This window comes from Cucumis melo, chromosome 2, assembly GCF_025177605.1.
Source record: "Cucumis melo cultivar AY chromosome 2, USDA_Cmelo_AY_1.0, whole genome shotgun sequence".
Classification (NCBI taxonomy): Eukaryota; Viridiplantae; Streptophyta; class Magnoliopsida; order Cucurbitales; family Cucurbitaceae; genus Cucumis; species Cucumis melo.
Genome location: NC_066858.1, coordinates 12,956,761 through 12,977,585, shown reverse-complemented (window position 1 = coordinate 12,977,585; position 20,825 = coordinate 12,956,761). Strand labels below are relative to the sequence as shown.

At 35.1% G+C, this 20,825-nt stretch overlaps 1 protein-coding gene across 5 annotated transcripts in view; it reads right to left on the bottom strand.

Moving 5' to 3' along the window:
• LOC103487293 (uncharacterized) overlaps positions 1-20,563 on the bottom strand; it is a 62,858-nt gene extending 42,295 nt beyond the window's left edge. Inside the window, exons 1-6 of one of the 5 annotated variants that reach the window (XM_051081534.1) lie at positions 20,174-20,563; positions 18,620-18,764; positions 14,780-14,888; positions 11,744-11,842; positions 6,548-6,590; positions 482-553 (exon numbers count right to left, since the gene is read on the bottom strand). In XM_051081534.1, coding sequence (XP_050937491.1) covers positions 482-553; positions 6,548-6,590; positions 11,744-11,842; positions 14,780-14,888; positions 18,620-18,707 — 411 coding nt within the window. In that variant the 5' untranslated portion in view covers positions 18,708-18,764; positions 20,174-20,563. Of the gene's footprint in view, positions 1-481; positions 554-6,547; positions 6,591-11,743; positions 11,843-14,779; positions 14,889-18,619; positions 18,765-20,173 lie in introns of those variants that run through there. The other 4 variants (XM_008445566.3, XM_051081535.1, XM_008445567.2 and 1 more) reach the window with 4 other exon arrangements.
• Positions 20,564-20,825: the final 262 nt, after the last annotated feature.

The following is a 20,825-nucleotide window of genomic DNA, read 5'->3' as shown; positions in this document are numbered from 1 at the left end:
TGGACAAACGACTAATAAGCTCCTATATGTATATATATTATAACAAGGATTAGGACCGAGTTTCTTTGGATTAGGATTTGTTTACTTTTGCTATAAATAGAGTAGTTGTGTTTTTGTATTCACAACTTATAAAAATTAATAAAATTCTCTCATTTGAGTAACATCATTGTTAAAATATAATCCTTCAACTAATAAGGCCCCATTTAATAATGATATTCCTTTTTCTGGATTACCATTTTTAAAAATTAAACTTGGTAATAATAATTTCTTTGCTTAGTCTTCCATCCTTTAGTACCTTGGAATCGTAAGCCAAATCTCAGAACAAAAATAGATTTGAAAAGAAATAGTTACAAACTACAACAAATAATTCAAAGTCAAAGTCAAATAAGGGAAAAACTATACCAGCATACATTCTACAAACAACATAAACCAGACAGAAAAATCAAAAGAGCCATGGATGATTTAAGAAAATATATCTTACCAATGCCTCCAGGAAGTTAACTCCACAAAATTGCACATCAACACCATGAACGCCATGAATAGACTGATTTATCTGAAAGTTCAGAACAATTCCTCATGCCATGGAAAATAATGGTTTTCAAAATTCCAAACCAAGATCCCTTTAGGAACTAAGAAACGTCAAAATTCCAAACAAAAATAAAAGAAAAAAACATAGATGAGAACTAGCTAGGTAACAATATTCTTGGATCATTGTGAAAAAAAGACTCCACACAGAACCCTGAAACTGATTTTTTTAAAATTCTAACAAGGAATAACTTCTCATTGATATAATAAAAAAGGAATAAATATTCAAGGGATACAAACTCCCAGAGGGAGTGAAAAACACAGTAAATACTATTGTATAAAGATAGCCAACAAAATAAATACACATTCAAAGAACTAAGAACTTTTCTAAATTCTAATATCTTCATTTGAAACACTAGGAGAGCTTGTTTATGAATGATAAAGCTATGAATAACACTTTCACCAAACACTGAAAACCAACCAATAGCTAATTTAGATCTTCTCAAGAAAACCAAGAAGCGGTCAGCAATCAACAAAAAAAACCTTCTAAAAACAACCAAGGCAGCCTGTAGAAACAAAATCAGAAGGTTTCCTAATACCAAAAGAATTAATTTCGTTAAACTCCCAAACCTCAAGGCAAATCTGCACGACTCCACAAAAAGTTCTTCAACTTTTCAAGAACAACTATCCCATAAAAAGAAGTTTTAGGAAACCATCACCACCAAATAAGTAAAAGTTCAGTTCACGCAAATCAGTTCAATTACCTCAGAGAAGAAAGGGAAAAAACAAAAAACAAAAAACAAAACAAAACTCGGAAAAGCTAAAAGCCTATAACATGACCAATTATCAAACTAAAAATTATTCTCCCTCTTTGGTGTTGCTTGGGTTTTTGGAGATTCCTTCAACTTATACGTCTAGCAGGTTCTATTGGGCTCTCTTTTGAAGGAGCCAAGTCTAATTTGGGAAAACTTGTCAAAGGCCTTGCTTGCGAAGCTTTGGTTTGAGCGAAACCAAAGGATTTTTGTGACAAAGAAACGGGATGGATTGATCACTTCGATACAGCCAATAGGAATGTGGCAGCCTGGTGCACCTTATGCAAGGAATTCGAAGCTTATTCTATAGAGGAGATCAGCTTGAATTGGCACACCTTTCTATTGCTCAGTCTTTGCCTCTTCCCATTAGTTATTTTTAGTTTAGATCACACTTGCTCCAAAACTTTGCAACGGGTTATGTACTTTGCTGACTGTTTTGATGTTCTTCTCTCTGTTTCTTTTCAAGAAAAAGAAAATTGGCACAACTCACCAGCTCACAATGTCAAAGAAGGTGATCTAAGTCTTCGTAAGCCTTCCAACATAGAATGTGACATAAGGACCAACTAACAAAAGCAAAATCCTGGACAGCCTATAGAATGTATTGAGGCGGCCGTGAATAACCTAACAAGAAAAGAACCTGACCTTTCTAGAGACCTTTCCTGATGACATGTTCTTTGAACACTCCTCATACTTTCCCTCACCTTCTTTCTCTTCAAATTCGAGTCATGGGGAGCATAAGGAGGAAGAGGATGATTTTCTTGTCTACACAGTTGTTCCCTCTTATGAACCTCTCACCGGGTCATCTCTACATGTGTCTACCTCTATTGGTCCACGCAGTGGTAAGCTCTATGCTCAACGACAAACCCCTTCAGTTCCACACCCACGCCCTCTATAGAAGGCTTCTTCATCAGTGGATCCAAAAACAATTGATGATCTTTCTATTACTCTTCGTAAAGGTAATCGTCAGTGCGTTCATCCTTTCCTCTTTTGTTTCATATAACCACTTGTCATCTTCTACATGTTCATTTATTACATCCTTAGAGTTTGTATCCATCCTAAAAACTGTTGACGAAGCTTTGTCTCAACCTGGCTTGTGAGACCTATATCTGGAATAGAAGGGTCATTTTAAAATAAGAGTTTGAGTAAAGGATTTTTTAGGAGTTAGGTGTTTCAATGGATCACGTATAAGCTAGGCGACACGAGAAAAAGAGTTGTTTTAGTTCAAGGTGAGAAGAGGCCAGGCATTGAGAGTTAGGAATTTCATGGAAATTTCCTAATCGTGCTTAATTAGTGGGCCATGTCTAAGGGTTTAAGCTAAGCATGGTCTAGAAAGTTATTAAGCTTACACGTGTAATACTTCAAGCACGAGCTGGCAAATTAAGGAAGCTTAAGGAGTGACTAATCCAACTTAGGATTAGTATAAATAGGAGAAGAGGACAAGAAAAGGGGGTTATTTTGAGATTTTATTAACAAAGTGCTTAAAAGTTGTGTTGTTGAAGTGCTATTAGGCGAGAAGAGGAGATCTGAAGCTACGCGTTCAAAGGAAAAAAGGGAAGCTAATATAGTGAGTGATTTTCTAAAGTTGAATTGTTTTTAAAAGCTTTCCTTCTAAAGTTTCATGTTGTCTTGTATTGTGTAATACACGTTAATGTTTATAAAAAGTGTGATTTCTTAAGAAAGCCCTTATGTTATGTTCAAGTTAAAGTTTCATGTTTGTTGATTGTATGCTATGTTGCGAGTAAACCATTAGTCATATTCCTATCAATGAGCTAGCTATTATGTGCACATAACGAGTCAAGGCAACCATGTAAAAAATGATTGCATGGTGATATGAAGTTGGCCAATGTGTAAAAGGAGCACATTGAGTTAGCGGCCTGAGCAACGGGACATAAACCAGGAAATTCTCCGAAGGATGTAGTTGATAAAAAAGCCATCATAGTAGTCTATGCAAATGGTTCATGTTCTTGGTGAAAGGAATATGAAAGACTAACATGTGATTTATGATTTATTGAATAAAGTGTTGAAGTATGTTTTATGAAAATGATTTTTCGTATTGTATGTCTAAAATGTTTTCTAAAAGTATCATTCACTAAGTATTTGACTTATGGTTTAAGTTTCCCTTCCCCCAGGTAACTAGGCATTAAGGGCTAGTTGGAAAAAGTTAGGCAAGCTGCTATATGCTGAGGCATGAGCAAGGCGTTTAAGTGTCAAGCTGCACGAGGCGTAAGCTTTATTTTATAGTTTTTGTGTTAAAAAAACATGTAATATGTATATTTGGAATGCAAGTTGTTAAGTAAATATAGAGAAGTTTATTGATTATCTTGTGTTGTATGTTCCTATCGTTTAGTAGTTTAAAGGTTCAGTTCAAACTAGGCAATAAAGTTAAACTTCAAGGACTTAAGTTGAGCGTCTGACATTTCATTTTGAGGCACCAGGGATACTGCAACGTGAGATTCAGGAAGCATTGCGGGATGGGGCGTGACATGGTTGGTGTGCTGCAATGGTGGAGGATATGACTACTTAGATGACATACTTGGGATTTAGTTTCTCTTCCAGTAGGGTCTATCACTTGTAAACGAGTGTTTGTAGTTAAAGTCAATCTCGATGGTTCTGTAGCTTAAAGCACGCCTCGTTCCCAAAGACTATAACAAACTTATCGAGTTAACTATGTTGATACTTTTTCTCCTATGGCTAAACTGGGCTTTGTAAGGTTGTTCATTTCATGAACTTCAATCAATCATTGGCCTTTGCATCAACTTGTTATTAAAAAAAATCTTTCGGTTACTCTCAGAACTGAATCTTGAAAAAATTTTAAGAGAATCAAGGGAAAATGATTCAGTAAGTTCTCTCCCTCTCTATCCCCTTCTTTCGTCCTCCTCAATTCTCTGGCGAGTGTATAGCCATTTTTCCCTCAACCGCTCGTTCAGATTTAGAGATGGAAATAGAAAGTTATACAATAGTTGACACTTTTTACTGTATTTGGTTTGAGAGTGGACTATTTCAAATAGAACACGTGGAAGCCAACAAAATCCTGCCATTATCGAATTCCCAACTCAGTTGGTTCCAAGAAGTCATTTGAGAATTAAGCCAAAAACCAGAAAATCAATTCTTTCTTAAGAAAGAAAAGGTTGATAATGGAATAACAGAAGTTTCTAAATTCAAAGCCTCACCAGGTTGGGTTTTAAGATGTGCAACGTTTGGCCCCATACTGGAGGTAGATCCTACATTCATATTTTCTCGGGAGACAAAAAACAGGGTTGGAAAACTTACATTCAATTGCTAGGTGGATTCAAATCAAATCTTGATTAATTGACTTGGTCTTCATCCCTTTCTAAGTCATCAAATATCCTTGAGAAGGAACTGGAGCAAGCTTAAAAGGCAACATGGGAAGATTCGAAGTCAGTGTGAAGCCAAAAAGTCATACGCATTCCTCTGTTTCAGATAAGGAAAAACAGAGCATGAGTCGTTATAGGATTACAAGAAATCCCGAATTTTGCAAAACCAATTTCAACAATCTTTGGATAGTAACACGACTGTTTGAGTTTGATGAATGGCCAGAAATAGCTAGCTCACTAAAATTATACTCCGATTCTAATGTCATTATTAATCCCTTAACTGCAGAAAGTGCAACAATCCATTTAGATCAGGGAGAATTAGAAGCTTTAGTTGAGCATCCAGGAAAATGGCAAGAATGTGGCCAGTTCCATTTAAAATTTGAGAAATGGAACAAGAAAATAGATGGGCATCCGAATGTTTTGAAGGGATATGGTGGGTGGATCTCAATTGAAAACTTACCATTAGACTATTGGAGCCGACAAACCTTTGAGGCAATTGGGTCTTACTTTGGCAGATTAGTATCTATAGCAAATGAAACTTTGAATCTTATTAATGTTGCTGAAGAAAAAATTGAAGTTAGAAGAAACTTATGTGGTTTTATGCCTTCTACAATAGAAACTTTGGATGAAAACAGAGGTAACATTTTTTTTTTAATTTTGGAGATATAGAATGTTTGGACCCCATCAAAAGTTCAAGGTGCTTTGTTTATTAAAGATCTTTCCAACACAATTAATTTGGCTCGACTAAAGCAAGTTATGGTTGATGAAGATTTAGATTCATTTGGATCGAAGTTAGAATGGGCTTTTAAAGCAGCCCATATAATCCAAGAAAAATTTCAAGAAATCCATACCATCTCTTCCCTGGAAAGCTGCGAGACAAGAAGCTATCACTTTAGTAGTCGGTTCGGAAGCAAAGGAAGAAGCAGCACAATTTCATTCTCAGTCAAAGAAGAGGTTCGAGAGCTCGACTGATAAGGAGACGTTCCCGGAGCCTTGGCAGGCAGTCACTCTTCTTCTTGCTGTGTTCAGTTCTTGTTGCAGCTGTAGCAGGTAAGGCGGAAAGGTAAGAGACTGAGTCAGCAATACCTGATTTAGATGATCAAGATATCTTTTCTTCTCTTTTTCAACCTAGGATCAACCCCACAGAGCTAGGTTTTCCTTCCGAATCGACTATATTAAAAAGAAGAAAGCCTATCTTTCTGACTTTTGATAGGCTTCCTCCAAATGTGCAGCCCTAAAAAATTCATCGAAATTGCAGCCCGGATGTAGTCATGATTCAAGAGTCCAAGAAGGATATCTTTTATGTGATTTTTGGATTACTTCTGGTTTTTTGAAGCCTCATCTGATTTTAGGACTATTTTGCCATGATAGCTTTGGTGGTTGTTGGTTGCATCTTCTTGCATGTCTCTAGATTCGAATGGTTTCCTTATGAGAGATATTTTGTTAGGCTTTGTATTCAGTTTCTCTTCGTTTTGGTTCTGCTTAGCTTACTTTTTCTGTTGGATTTTCACTTTATTAGCTTGTTCTTTGTCATTGTTTGTTGGTTGTTTTACCTTTTGTATTGCCCAAGTACTTGTTTGTTTTAGTTTGTTTGGATGTTCTTGTCTTTTCCTCTTTTTGCTCTTAGTATAATACTCTTGTACATTGAGTCTTGGTCTCATTTATTATTATTTATAAAGAGGTTTGTCTCCGTTTTAGAAAAAAAAGAAAATTATTAAGCTAATATGACAAAGAATATGAATAAAAATGAAAACAACAAATATCCAACTATATGAAACAACTAAGTTACTAAAAAGGAAAATATCCAATCCTAATCTGAATCCTTAAGATAAAAAAAAATAAAATATTAACAAGATTGACACGGATATTTGATACCTGATAAAAGAAAGGCTCCTTCTCAGAGGCTTCAAAATCAAGCCTACACATTAAAGGATTCAATGTAAAAGATGATTTCGATCATTTCACTAGAAAACTTGAACTTATTAGTGAAAGTATTCACTTTGGCTGACATCTTCAAGTTTCTGTATTAATTATAGTGATTTTTTTTTTTTTTGAAAAGGAAATAGTCTCTTCATTAAGATAATGAAATGAGACAAAGCTCAACGTTTATTATAATTCACTATAACAATAATAGTGAATTGTTATTCTTTTAAAATAAGGTAGGAACTTTTCTTTGATAGATGTGAGGAAACAAAAATGTTCAACGTCTACAAACTCCTATAAAAGGTCAAAAATAGAAAATGAAGCTATCTAAGAAAGAGATTGCATATAAAATAAAAAAGGAAAAGGAATCATCATATCAAATCCTATCGCTAATAGGGGGGAAATTGGCTACTGGGTATTGATCATAACTCTTAATTCACCAGTTGTAAGGTGTCTTCATCATCCCTGTAGTTTTAAGTTGCTACGTACTTTGAGGTCTAGTTATGGAAAAGGTGCAAAGGTGTCTAGGTTCAAGAAGAAAATCTCGAAAGAGGTAGATTGACTTTTATTCAACAAAGAAACACATAAAAAGTGAAGCTCACATAAAAAGGGAAGCAAGAGATCCCACAAGTTAGAGGTAAATTTACTCTATTTTGGCCAAGGCCCAATTTTGGTTAGAATACATTATATTTCTGCTCTTTTTAACATCTCAAGATCTATTTCCGCCTAATTAGAAAAGTTGATTGAGACTTATTCTACATGGGAAGGTGTGAAGGGGGCGGGGGGAAGCCAAACTCCACACCGAAAAGACTTCCAAAAACCTCTTCCAGTGGACAGAGAGATAACGAAGATAGTAAATTGTAAGGCCTCAAATTGTGAAGACATATATAAGGAAAAGAAAGGAAGAAGCAGTGGAAATAATAGGGAAAAGAGTGATAACAGAATTGGGCTAAGCAGTGGGGAACATGAAGAGGGAATACAGGGTGGTAGTGAGGATCTTATGGGAAGGAAGGTTTAAGAAAGGTTTTGGGGAGTGTAGGGAAGGCATTGAGAATTTGGTGATCAAGCCTAGCTTGTCGGAGAGGATTTCCAGCCCCCTTAAAAGTGTTGGTTTGCTTGTTCTTGTCTATCTTTGTTCTTGATGTTATCTGTAAACTACCTCTATATTTTCCCTTGAAGTTTATAAATAAATTCATCAGAGCATTGCTCTGTTCTTGGGAGTCTTGCGGGTATTTTTCTGTGTGCATAGATTTGGATACCTAACATAAAATTTAAGAGAGCCCAACAGTAGAATATGATCCAAAAGATCATTGATAGGTCTAGTTGCAAACATGCAGAGGATTCTTGCTTCGCTCTATCCAAAGAAACCAAAACAAGATTCTCACTAGCTGCACCAACAGAATGTTATTCTCCTTGAGCAAAGGATGTCCTTCAAGTAAAACATAAAGCAAAATGAAAACATCACAAGAGAGGGGTATTTGCCACCAAGAAGAGAATAGAAGATGGGCAATTCGAAAGCGAAAAGCAAAAGCAGAAGAAACGACCTTGGGATGCCATGCTGCTACAACGGACAATGCATCAGCTTGGATTAAGGAGATATTTCTTCTCTTACTATTTTCTTGAGAGTCCTTTGTTTCACAGGTTTTCTCATTGGATTTCAAACAGGTTTTCCCATGGGATTTCAAATAGACATTGAATATCTTTGTTTGCTTCACAGAAATTTCACTTTTTAAAACCCAGCATATTTTTATCCAAGGAACTTTAAAACCCAATTGGCATACTGTTCGTAAATCTAGGAACGGCCTGAAAAGTCCTTGGATAGGTATTTCCAAAGCATGGAGAAAGGTGGAAACTTTGTCCAACCTCAAGCTTGGAAATGGCACTCGAATTGCTTATTGGAATGATATATGGGCTGAAGATGCCCCCATAGATCTTGTTTTCAAAAGTCGTTTAGAATCACTTTGCTGCCTAATGGATCTGTAGCTGCACATTGGGAACATTCCACCCTATCTTGGTCTATAACCTTTAGAAGACTCCTTAAAGAAGAGGAAATTTCGGAATTACAACTGCTTCACCTCCTTTCACAAACTGGTAGACTCTATGATAGAAGGATTTGGTCTCTAGAACCATCCCATAAGTTCAGTCAAATTCCTTGTGAATAAATTTTCAGCATCTTCTCCGTTGACTACAAAAACCTAAACAGCCTTGTGGAAATCCAACAGCAGCACAGCCCTAGAAGAGTCAGCATCCTAGTTTGGATTATGCTATTTGGGTTACTAAACTGCTCTTTGGGGATGCAAAGGAAGCTCCCAAACAGCTGTCTTCTGCCCTCTGTTTGCCCTCTTTGTCTCCTTAATGAAGAAGATTTGCAGCATTTGTTCTTCTCTCGTCCATATTCAGCTAAGTGTTGGAACAGCCTTTTTTCTTTATTTGAAGTAAGCTGGATGTTTGACAGAACTTTCAGCCCCAACGTGAGACAGATTATTTTGGGCCCTCTTATGAAAAAGGGGCCACGGCTACATTGGACTAACTTGGCCAAGTCACTGTTTGCAGAAATTTGGTTCGAACGGGTATTCCATGATAAGTTCATGAGTTGGTCAGATCGAATGCACATTGCAAAAAGAAAAGCGGCCACTTGATGCACTTTAAACAAGGAGTTTGGTGCACATTCTATCCAAGATTTGTGTTCAAATTGATCGGCTTTTACCTACTAAAATATATGGCTTTTTGTGCATCTATCCTATGCATTCCTTCATGTACTCCTTTTTATTATATATTTTATACTTAAATAGTTTTTTTGTATGGACATTACGAGGACGTTAAGGGGTGTCAACCTAGTTGAGATGCCCGAGTGCGTTCCCTGATCTCCAGCTCTCTTTTATTTGTGCTTTTAGTGTATATCACTTATACTTTGAGTTTGTTTTGATATAATAAAGAGACAATCTCCTTTTCAAAAAAGAAACCCCATCTGACACGGATTTTTTAATACCTAGCATAAGTGGGAATTTTATGTCTGAGATATGAACGGCAAAAATATACCTTAATTAATTAATAAATTGATATCAAGTATTTACTATTATTAATTTTAATCAATTTTTTCTCTTCTTTTTTTTTCTTTTGATAAGAAATGGATATATTCAAGCGAACAAACTAAAGCCAAGGGATGAGAGGGCCCTCCCCAGAAAAAACAAACTAATAAATAAGCGTCTTCCAATTGTTTGAAAATTATAGAAAGGCTATAATTACAAAAGTGTTTGGTGTAATTGGTACGTCACCAAGAAACTGTGTGTTGAACCAGTCCAAAAAGAATCAAAAGAATTATATTTGTCCTCAAAAATTCTACTGTTTCTCTCATTCCAAGTGCACCACAAAAGAGATGAGTACATCTCCAAAGAATGTTCTCCTTCAAACGAAAAACTTTGCTATTGAGCTCTTCAAGCATCCAACCAGCGATCTTGCTAGGGAGAAAGAAGTCCAGATTGAAATTTCTGAACAGCAAAGACCAACCTTTCCTAACAAAGTCACAATGCAAGAATAAGTGGTCCAAGGTCTCCTTACTATTAAAACAAAGGCATCACATAGAAGGGCTGAGAGCAGAATGTTGAAACTTTCTTTGGAGTTTATCGTGGGTGTTAAGGCTTCTATAAACTCGTGAACATAAGAAGAAGTTAACCTTCTTTAGGATTTTAATCTTCCAGATGATGCGGACCACAGGTAAGGCAACAGTGGGAGATCTTTTGGTTAAGTTAAGAAAGGTAGATTTTGTAGGGAAATTTCCAGAAGCGTTGAGCTTCGAACTAACACTAACACGGTCACCAGTTGGAGCACACGAGTGAAAATTTCCAAAATAACAGCCACATTGCCAAATTCACTATCCGACACATTTCTTCTAAGACCTAAATTCCATGAATGACTGACAGTGCATCAATAATCAGTAACAAAAGCATCCTTATTCAGAGATAAGGAGAAAATATCAGGGAATTTCTGCGAGAGAGGTTAAGCCCCGCACCAACTGTCCTTCCAGAATCTTATATTTCTCCCATCTCCCAGCAAAAAAGCCACAAAGTTAAAGAACGTCTTCTTATCCAAACACGGACATTAATTAATTAAAAAAATAATTTTAATCAATTATTAAATATAAATATATTATTTAGACATAATAAACTTCAATTAATATCTACCATTAGTATTTTACGCTATCTTAATTATTTAATATAAAATTATTATTAATATTATTATTATTATCATCATCATCATTATTGCCATTATTATCACTATTCTAATTAATTTGTACTTAAAAGAATATTCTAATTAATTTATATTATTTTTAGTAATTAATTTAATTATATTTAATAAAAAAGTACTCGTTTACTTTTTGTTTTATTAATTGAAAAAATAAATTAGATAATGCTATATTTAATTTAAGACTACACTAATTGGTCTCTTGCATTTAATTAAGTAAATATTTAATTTTAATTTCAATATAAAAATTGGTAAATTCAACATGAATATTCAACTTCCAGACATTAATTAACCTACATATCCAAACAAAGACATTAGTTATTCTAGACATTTAAAAACCATATGTTCAAATCCCAGATATTTAATGTCTATACCCATGAAACAATATCTACAATCCAAACGGTCCCAACCATCAGTGTTTATACTACTGTAAGAAAGAGGAAAATTTTAACTTTTTTGGAGAACTTGGCAACTTCATACTTCTACCAAGAGATGAAGGGTGGGACCATCCTTAAGTTTTCTGGTCTAGACTAGCATTTTTCATGAACGACAAAAATTTCATTCATGTAAAAAAGGGAGACTAATGCTCCAAAATACAAGACCTCCAAATATAAGACAACATAAGAGACAAAAACAACCAAAGAATAGCTCACTGTTTGTTGCATATATTGGTAGAACACCTTTTAACTGAAGAGCGAATATTTTATGAGCCAGTTCTATTGTTGATACTTGTTGAATTCTTTGGAAGTAATCAAAGGATCCTATAAGTATTTTGATACAACATGTACCGTAGTCGTGTTTAAGTTAATGTCATATGGTTAATTGCATACAATTAAACGTAGCCTTACCCATGTGTAAGAAATGTAAATCCAAATTTGTAGGAAACAAAAAGATAAGGAAGCATACCAGCCCCTTTTCATCAATTGAGCAGCCACAGCAGAAACCTTAGCCTGAACATAGCGCTCTGGTGAGCTTGCATGTTGCATAACATAGCACAGACAGAAACTGCATGTTGAATGCAACATATTTATCTATAAATCCTTCATTAAAAGAAGATAAATATTTCTATAAAAATAAGTTCAGAACTGCTTAACAAATAACAACACAAAAATCAAATTCAGAATTGCTGCACTTAATGAACAAAAAGAAATAGTTGAAGGGATTTTTTGGAACAAAATGTGAAACCATTGTTATTTCCAAAAAAAATAAACAATCAAAACACAAAAGCTCCACCTGATACAATTATTTTTCTGAAAAGGAAACCTGGCTTTTCATGGAAGAAATGAAATGATCCTAATGCTCAAAATACAAAGAAACAGAATAAGCAAAATAATGAAAATACAACTAGAAGAAGCCCTTAACTAGACAAAGCCAAAAAAGTAAAGCGATTACAATCAAATACAACATATAACAGATTGGATTGGCCCTTGAGAAACTACTAAGTCTGAAGCTATGAGAACAACCGTGCTAGCATGGACGATGGAAAGTAGTGAAAAAGGACCAAAACTTCAAAAATCAACAGAGACTGAGACTTCCACACTGATTTAGTAATCTTGAGGCAAAAGATCCTTCCAACCGAAAAAACTTCAAGGCAAAACTTGAAATTCTAAGGTTTTAAAGCTTTGGCAACAGATGAAAGCATTCTGAAAGCATCAAAGTCCCAGTTGAGTTTGTCTATTGAAGCTATTTCAGATCTAGAACAAGAACCAAAAAGGATCTTCTTCCTAAAGGATGGAAGGAATGAGACCGGAGCTACAAGACTGTCAAAATTGCGTGCATCAGGTAGGGTTCTAAGAGGTGTCATTTGGCCAGGCACAGGAGGTAGATTGTACATTCATGTGTATTCGGGAGACTCTAAGCAGGGTTGGCATTTGTTTCTAAAAATGTGGTGTAAACCAGGCTTGTTTCCATTTCATAAAAAAAAACCAAAAAGTCTAATTTTTCATCAAAATGATTATCCTCTCGAGAAATGTTGTATTATAGGGAAATACGAGTACAGGATCCAAACTACCCTTCTATCCAACTTTCTTAACTAACATTTCTATTTTATTACAATTAACTCTCTTAGTCTTTATCACTCTCGGGTACACCAAAATGCTAAAAAAATTTCAGATGAATCAAGAATACAGGGTCTGGCAAATGTCCATTCTTCCGACAACAAATCTCATGAGACAACAGAAGCAGAAGCAAAATGAGTTTCCCTACAAGCTTCAAGAATCCAGTTACATAGACAAGGTGAAAAATACAGGACAACATCAATACTCTGCTAGATAAGCTTCAAGAAGCGCCTGAATAAAGTGCCCTAGCACTCCTCAAGTTGCGGAATGGGAGTAGAATTGTTTTCTGGATGCATCCTTCGTTAGATAAGCAGCCTATAAAAGAGATGTTTCCCAAACTCTTCAAGATCACAATTCACAGTCAATCCCCAAGGGACAGTAACTGAGCACTGGGAGTTTTCCACTTCATCATGGGCAATTTTCTTTAGAAGGCTCTTAAAGGAGGATGAAATCACAGAATTTCAGGCCCTTCTTGATTTATTATCAAGCAGGAGGGTGGAGGCAAGTCCATATAAAAGAACTTGGTTGCTGGACAGTGGGGGATCATACACAGTAAAATCGGCTGTTAATCACCTTTCCTTGTTCACTAGAAAAAAAGTTCAGAGAAGGCACTTAGGAAACCTAAGATCCCTCGAGGAGGCAACATAGTAGTATGGATAATGCACTTTGGCTCTTTAAACTGCTTAACGAAAGCTCCCATCCCACAGTTAGTCTCCCTCAATTTGTCCCTTTTTAAGGCAGCAAGAAACACTCCAGCCTCTATTCATTGAGCTGCTCGTATGCTGGAAAGTGTAGGCAGAAGTATTCTCAGTCTTTAGGCTAAATAGAGTTTTTGGCAGATTATTCCAGGAAAATATTTTGCAACTTCTGGTGCGACCTTTGCTGCATTCGGGGCCAAAAATTCTCTAGAATAATGTTGTCAAGGCACTGCTTTTTGAACCGTGGTTTGAGAGGAATCAAAGAGTGTTCCAGGAAAATACAATCTTTTGGGAGGATAGGTTTGAGATTGCAAAAGCAATGCTTCTTCATGGTGTACTCTATCCAAGCATTTCCAATCATACTTGGTGCTAGAAATCAATATAAATTGGCACTCTCTTCTTCAGCTAGCTCGTTAACTTTTGCTTCTTCCAATCTATGAAATAGTGTATTTGTATTAGTTTTTTGGTTGTTCTGTCTACAAGTTTTTACATTTGGTTGTTATGTCTACAAGTCTTTACATTGTATTACTGTAATTGTGTTTTAGGTCTAGATGTTATCCTCTTGTATTGTATTTAGTCCGGAAGACTATAAGGATTGGGTATCTTATTTGGAGATGATGAGGGTGCTAAGGGGATGTCAACCTAGTTGAGATACCTGACTGAACCTCCCAATCCCCTATGCTTTTATTTCTTTTGCTCTTTGTATTCCCTTTGTACTTTGAGCATTAGTCTCATTTCATTAATTCAATAAAGAAACTAGTTTTTGTATAAAAACAAAATCCCACACCTCTTAAATTTTTTCTTGAAACATAAACGAGACATTTTATTGATAAGATGAAAGGAGACTATTGCTCAAAATACAATAAGATATATTAATCCATAGAAACAAAAAGATAGGTATCACCAAATGCACTATCTCAACTACGCTAACACAACCATAACATCCTCATCGTATCCCAACAAGTTACAAAAAGATTACACAGAAGAAATTAAAGCATTCCATTTTAGACATATATCCCCCAACTGTTTTGCATATATCTACCACCAAGTGCCCCAAAGCATATCCAAAATAGCACAAGTAAATTGGCAATTCCTTTTGCCATTCAAATGCGCATAGTAGTTTTAAAAACATATTTCACTGAAACAAGAAACCAAAAAGTACAGTATTTCATAGAAGTAAAAATGACCTAATTAAACTTCTCTTGACATCAGCAGTAAGAAAACTCCACTCTCTAATAGCAGCATCTCGAATTGCAGCAGCAGCTTGAAATCGTGCATTAGCTACCTGAGAATTTTCTGAATAAAACATCAAAAGTGAAGATCAGCACTAAAACCAGAGAGATCATCTTTTGCACCATAATAGGAAAGCAAAAGATTCATGAATCTTTATGCCCCGTTTGGGTCGTGATTCATTTTTTGTTTTTATGTTTTAAAAAACAAGAAATACAACAAAACACGTTTAGTATACTTATTTTTAAAAACAATTTCCAAAAGCAACCCTTAAAATTAGCTAGACAAAATACTAAGCAACAAAAAACTAGCTTAAACAAAATAGTACAAAGCATAATAATTAGCTAAAGAGACGTCTAACAGCTAGCTGGTAAGATGTAATTTTCTCGGTGGAAAGGAAAATTACATCTTACCATTAGACGTCACTTTAGCTAATTCTTTTGCTTTGTACTATTTGTCCTTTCGGGGACATCCGATAAAACATTATGCTTCGTACTATGTTGTTTAAGCTAGTACCTTGTTGCTTAGTGTTTGGATTAGCTTTTGTTTGTAAGTTCTTATTTGTCCGGTTGTACCGTATTGTATTGCTAAGCTCTTTAAGTTCTTAGGGAGATGATGATGGTGCAAAGGGAGTGTCAACCTAATTGAGATGTCCGGGTGCAACTACTGACGTTACTTTCATTTTATTTCCTTAGTACTTTGAGCATTAGTCTCGTTTCATTAAAAAAAAACAAACCCTTAAAATTGCACATTTTCAAAAATAATAAATTGTCGTTTTCCTTGTTCTTAAATTTTGTTTGCAGAAATTATAAACATGGGATACACTATTGTATTTTCAAATTCACAGCCAAACACAAATTTTAAATTTTGAATTCAAATTTCAAAATTTCAAAATTTTAAACAGGAACCAAATGTGTTTTCGAATATAGTGAAAAAGAAGAATTAGTTTTTGTTTTCTACTAAGTTCTTTGTTTTATAAAACAATTTTTGTATCACGAACCAAACAAGACCTTAATTTTTCATAGTACTTTGAAGAACATGCACCAACAGAAAAAATAAAGAAAATTGAGGGAGGGAGGCAGGAACATCATAAATAGAGCAAGCATGCAAACATAGTCAAATAAAATATACTTTTTTATGAAAAAGAACCATGAAGAATTGAAATATATTATTCTTTACAAAAAGGGAAAATCATCTTGTTGATTAAGAATTATTATCACCGTTACAATTTCCTTAGAAAATTGATTACATCTCTAATACTGCAAATGTGTACATCATAAACCAAGTAGAGTTCATATCTAATTGTTCATTAATTAATCCTTCCAACCAGACGGACCACTGAATAGATATTACATGACATATTGACAAGAAGCAAGACATTGTTTCCAACACATACACACTATAAGAAAAGGTTTATAAAAATTCTAACGGAACCATTGATGGGAACTAAAAATTGATGAAAATGATAATAATATTAACAAGGAAGCCTACAAGTTCGCCAAATACTTCGAGAGACATGGATTATCACATAATCTATGTCCAAAAAACTGCCTTCTCCACCCGCCGTACTTGCTCTATTCAAACCACTCTTCAATAACTAACTCCTTAACTAATGACAAACATGTCTCAACAATTCTAAAAATATTTCTAATATTTATCTTATAAGATTCCTAATAAATTCATGATCATGACAAACTCCAAATGCATCCAAATTAACATATAATAGCTTAATGGTCAAAATTGTGGTCTATCTCAATCATTTACTAATCTTACATGAAAGCATATCTTTAATGTTGTGGCCCACTTGCAAATTTGATCAGTTCTTTCGTTCGCAAATTTGTACATAAGACACATTGATGTAGCCTAAAGATGAAAGGAGAATTCTCTCCAAGAGTCCGATCAAATCTGTATTATCAATGAAAAATTGTTTTCTACACAGGAGGTTTCTCTATTTATAGAGGATTAAATGCAAGAAAGAATACTAAAAGGATAACTAATTTCTAAAATAGGAAAAAGAGAATTAATGAAGGACTAAACTAAGTTATTCCAAATCTTATTGACACATACTAGACTGAAATTGGGAGAGGACTTTGATAGTTACACAAAATTCAGTAAAATCAAGTAGATAGACTAGACTAAATGTCATTTCAAACAATCCTATACGTATAAAGGTCACCCACGTGAATCAGCCTGTTCACTCTAATAACAATAAAAGTGAGAAAAAGTGTTTACAGTAACTCAGATGTTACATGTGGCTACTTCCAGAGGTTGCATAGTTGTTTATGCAGTAAAATGCTAAATAATTAGTGAGCAACATGTTGACCTCCATATGCTGGGGTTCTTTGAGCATGTTTGGCTCAACATTAATTGAAGTAAATGTCATGTTTTGGGTCTCAACTGCAACCAAGATAAGCTTTGGAGCTGCGCAGATTTGGTTGGTTGTGTGACATTGGCTCATTCCCCACCTCCTTTGGCCTCTCTTTCTGAGGAACCGAAAGGCTCTCTTAGTGGGACCCGATAGTTGAAATGGAAGATTTACTTTGATAAGGTCAGTACTGAGTGGCATTCTCATTATTATCTTTCCCTTTTTCAAGCTCTTTGTTCAGTTTCTGACTATATCCAAAAGTTTGTGCACGATTGTCCATGAGAAGGGGTGGATGAAAGGAAGGGTTCAAATCTAGTTAGTTGGGAGGTCATTGAGAGATTTGTGACACCATCAACGCTTGAAATTTAAGGTTTCAAAGCAAAGCCTTGTTGGCTAAAGGCTTTGGTGTTTCTCCCTTGAACATGAATCCTTATGACACAGGATTATTGCTAGGAAGCATGGCGCCCACCCCTTTGATATTGAAATCTGTGGAAGGATATTTGGCTTGAACTCCCTTCCTTGTCCCATCGTGTTCGTTGCATGGGGGAAGGTAAGAAAGTATTTTTGATAAGGAAAATGGGTGGAAGATAGACCCCCTACTTTAGGTTTCCTCGTTTACATCGTCCGTCTTCCAAAAAGAATTGCTTGGTCTCTAACTTTTTGGTTTGGTGGGGCAGCTTAGATTCTTGTTCGATAGGAAAATGATGAAGGTTTTTTTTATGAAAATAACCACTTTCATTGAAAAAAAATGAAAGAATACACGGGTACACAAAAAGGGGGATGCCAATCACAAGAAGAGACTCCAACTATGCAAAAGTGTATAGAGATGTGGGAGAGGGTACCTTAGTGAGATTTGGTCCTTAGTGAGGTCCATGTTTCTTTTTGAGCTAACATTTCGAATACTTTTTGTAATTACTCTATAGGCAACCTTTTACTTACTTGGAACCCCCTTCCTTTAGAGAGATTTCTGTAGGCAAGATTTTTTGTATGCTCTTGTATTCTTTCATCCCTTCTCAATGAAAGTAGTTCAAACAATAAATTAAAAAATATATATTTGCTTCTAAAATATTCTATAGCTATCACTTCTCAGCACCATCCTATCTTGCAAATAATAGGAGATCAAAAGTTCATAAAGGAATCTTAGTTCTAGCCTAGTCAGTGCTATCAAGTTTTGCTCTTCTATTAATGGTAACAAAGGTCCCTTCAGGTAAGTTTAGAGGTCAAATGGCTAGGGGTTTGGAAAGCAACAAGTTTGAGTCCAGGAAGCTGTGCCTCTTGAATTGTGTAGAGAAATCAATTTCTCAAAACTTGTATTTTTGCCTATAGACCATATTTGATTTGTAAAACTTAGCATAAAAATTATGTATTTCTTAGGACTAGAAGGCCTTCAAATTTATTGTAATTGAAAATTTCTTCAGTAAAATCAACTTACCAAGAATGAACTGACACGTATGGTATGGATGAGGCGACTGCCGAAGTGATAGAATAGTTGCCTCAGCTGCAGATGGATTGATGTGCATCTAAGAAAGAATATGCATGAAATTTGTGTCCCCAAGATAATGGATTGTGTAAACATTCTAACAAAAAAGGCTTACAGAACAGCATTAGCTGGGCCACTGATACATGTTCACTAAGAACATTAAAAGTAGCATTTTGAAATATGTATATATATATATATATAACAAAAACGGTTTAGTCAATTCAAAAGGATATAAAAGTGCCGCAAAAGCAGAGACCTAATTTACCATTGTTCCTAAGCAGTGGACTTCTCTGAAATTATCATAAGATCTCGAGCACACAAGCCAAATTATATGCAGATTTCTTTCCATGTATCGAAGTAATTAAAGATTCTATTTTGGCTAAAAACTGAAAATCACAAAGACACCAAAAGTACCATTTTGGAATTCATAAATCACAAACAGGTACAATTGAAAACACAATCAGGTAAAATCACATTCAGGACTTATGCTTAAATTGGCCAACCTTCATCTCACAACCTTGATAGCTCTTACAGTATGTTATACTCAGCTTTTTCGATTTTATTTCAGACCTCTGCCCTCATTTAGCAGGCCAAGATTCTCAAGCTCAATGAAGAACTTGCTGAAGATCTCCTACTGATTGTTTCCATTCAAGTTTTTTTTTTGGACTAGCTTTAGAACTGTGAAGTTTTTGCTTTATTTTGCTATTGCTTTGTTTTTGCATTGTTTGAGGATTACTGTGCTTTAGTTAGGAGTCTCTATGAACTCTTATTCCTTGTTAGATGTATTTTTGGATATGATGAGGCGCTAAGGAGGTGTCAACCTAGTTCAGATATCCAAATGTGCCTCCTGATCCTTATTTTGGTTTCTTTATCTTTGCTTATTGTATAATGCTCTTGTACTTTAAGTTATATCAATAAAGAAGCCGGTCTCCTTTTCAAAAAGACAAACAGATACAATTGAAGAGGGCCATAAAGGTGCACAAAAGCTTTTCTGAAACGATCATATGTTTTCGAGAAAATTTTACCACCAAAACAGTTAAGAGTTCCAACGTTATCAGTAGTATCCAAAATTATTGAAAATTTTGTAACAGTGTTCCAGAGCGCCTCACTTCAGACTATCAAGTCTCTTTTAACTTTTCATGAGAAAAGAAAGTAATTATAGATCCTTTCAGCTTTTTTTATAACTCATTACCAACGAGTTCACCAACAAGTTACCAGATTCTCCACTAGTTGAAAACTTATAACAATTACAAAAATCCATCAGAAACAAAAGAACTGGGCAGTCTTTTCTCATTCACAAGACTACAATTGGGCTTAGTACCCATATAGATTATAAAATCAACTCAATGGCAAATGGGTTTATTTCAAAATGTTTTTACTACCCTTTACACAAGAGATTTCAATCCAATCAAACATTCTTGGGATAGTCATATGATATGGTTATAAAATCTCACACTTATCTGATCTTTTCTGGCAACCAAAAACAGTAGTAAGAGTGAGTAAAACCTGAATGGAACTGCAAGCAAGTTCAATGGCTTGCATGGTGGCCTGAAGTTGAGCCAAGTTTGGAGGCCCACTGGCATCCTGAAAACCTTGCATCTTCGTGCTGTATATTCAATACCGGAGGACCTCAGGTCAGAGGTCCGGATTAAGATTTTCTTGTAATACTCGATGAATTCGGAAAAAGTTATTGTTGAGAGATAAAATAACGGATTCCAAAGTTTAGAGGAATCTCTTTGAATTTGACTCAAAGTTTGATCTAGATTGGCGGTTTTATGAACATGTGAGTGTGAGGAAGCGCACCGTCGTGTGGAGAACACCGCGAATTACTGGGCCTTTGACGAAATGGGAAAGAGATAAATGCAAATTTGGTGATTGGTTAAACGGATTTATTTTTTATTTTTTATTTTGTAGAAGGGAATTCATAAGTTTATAACATTGTCTCCCTCGATTGCACCATCATCCAACACTTTCCTATCAAGTTTTGAAAATACCCTTTTAACATCAGGGTTTTTTTCAAAAATATAACAAACTGTCGATAATTATATTTTATAGAACAATTTTGAAAATGAAAAAAGTTATGAACCTATAATAAGAAATATCAAAATATAATCGAAGAAAAAACTGTCATAAGAGGTCAAAATACTTTAACTGTCAT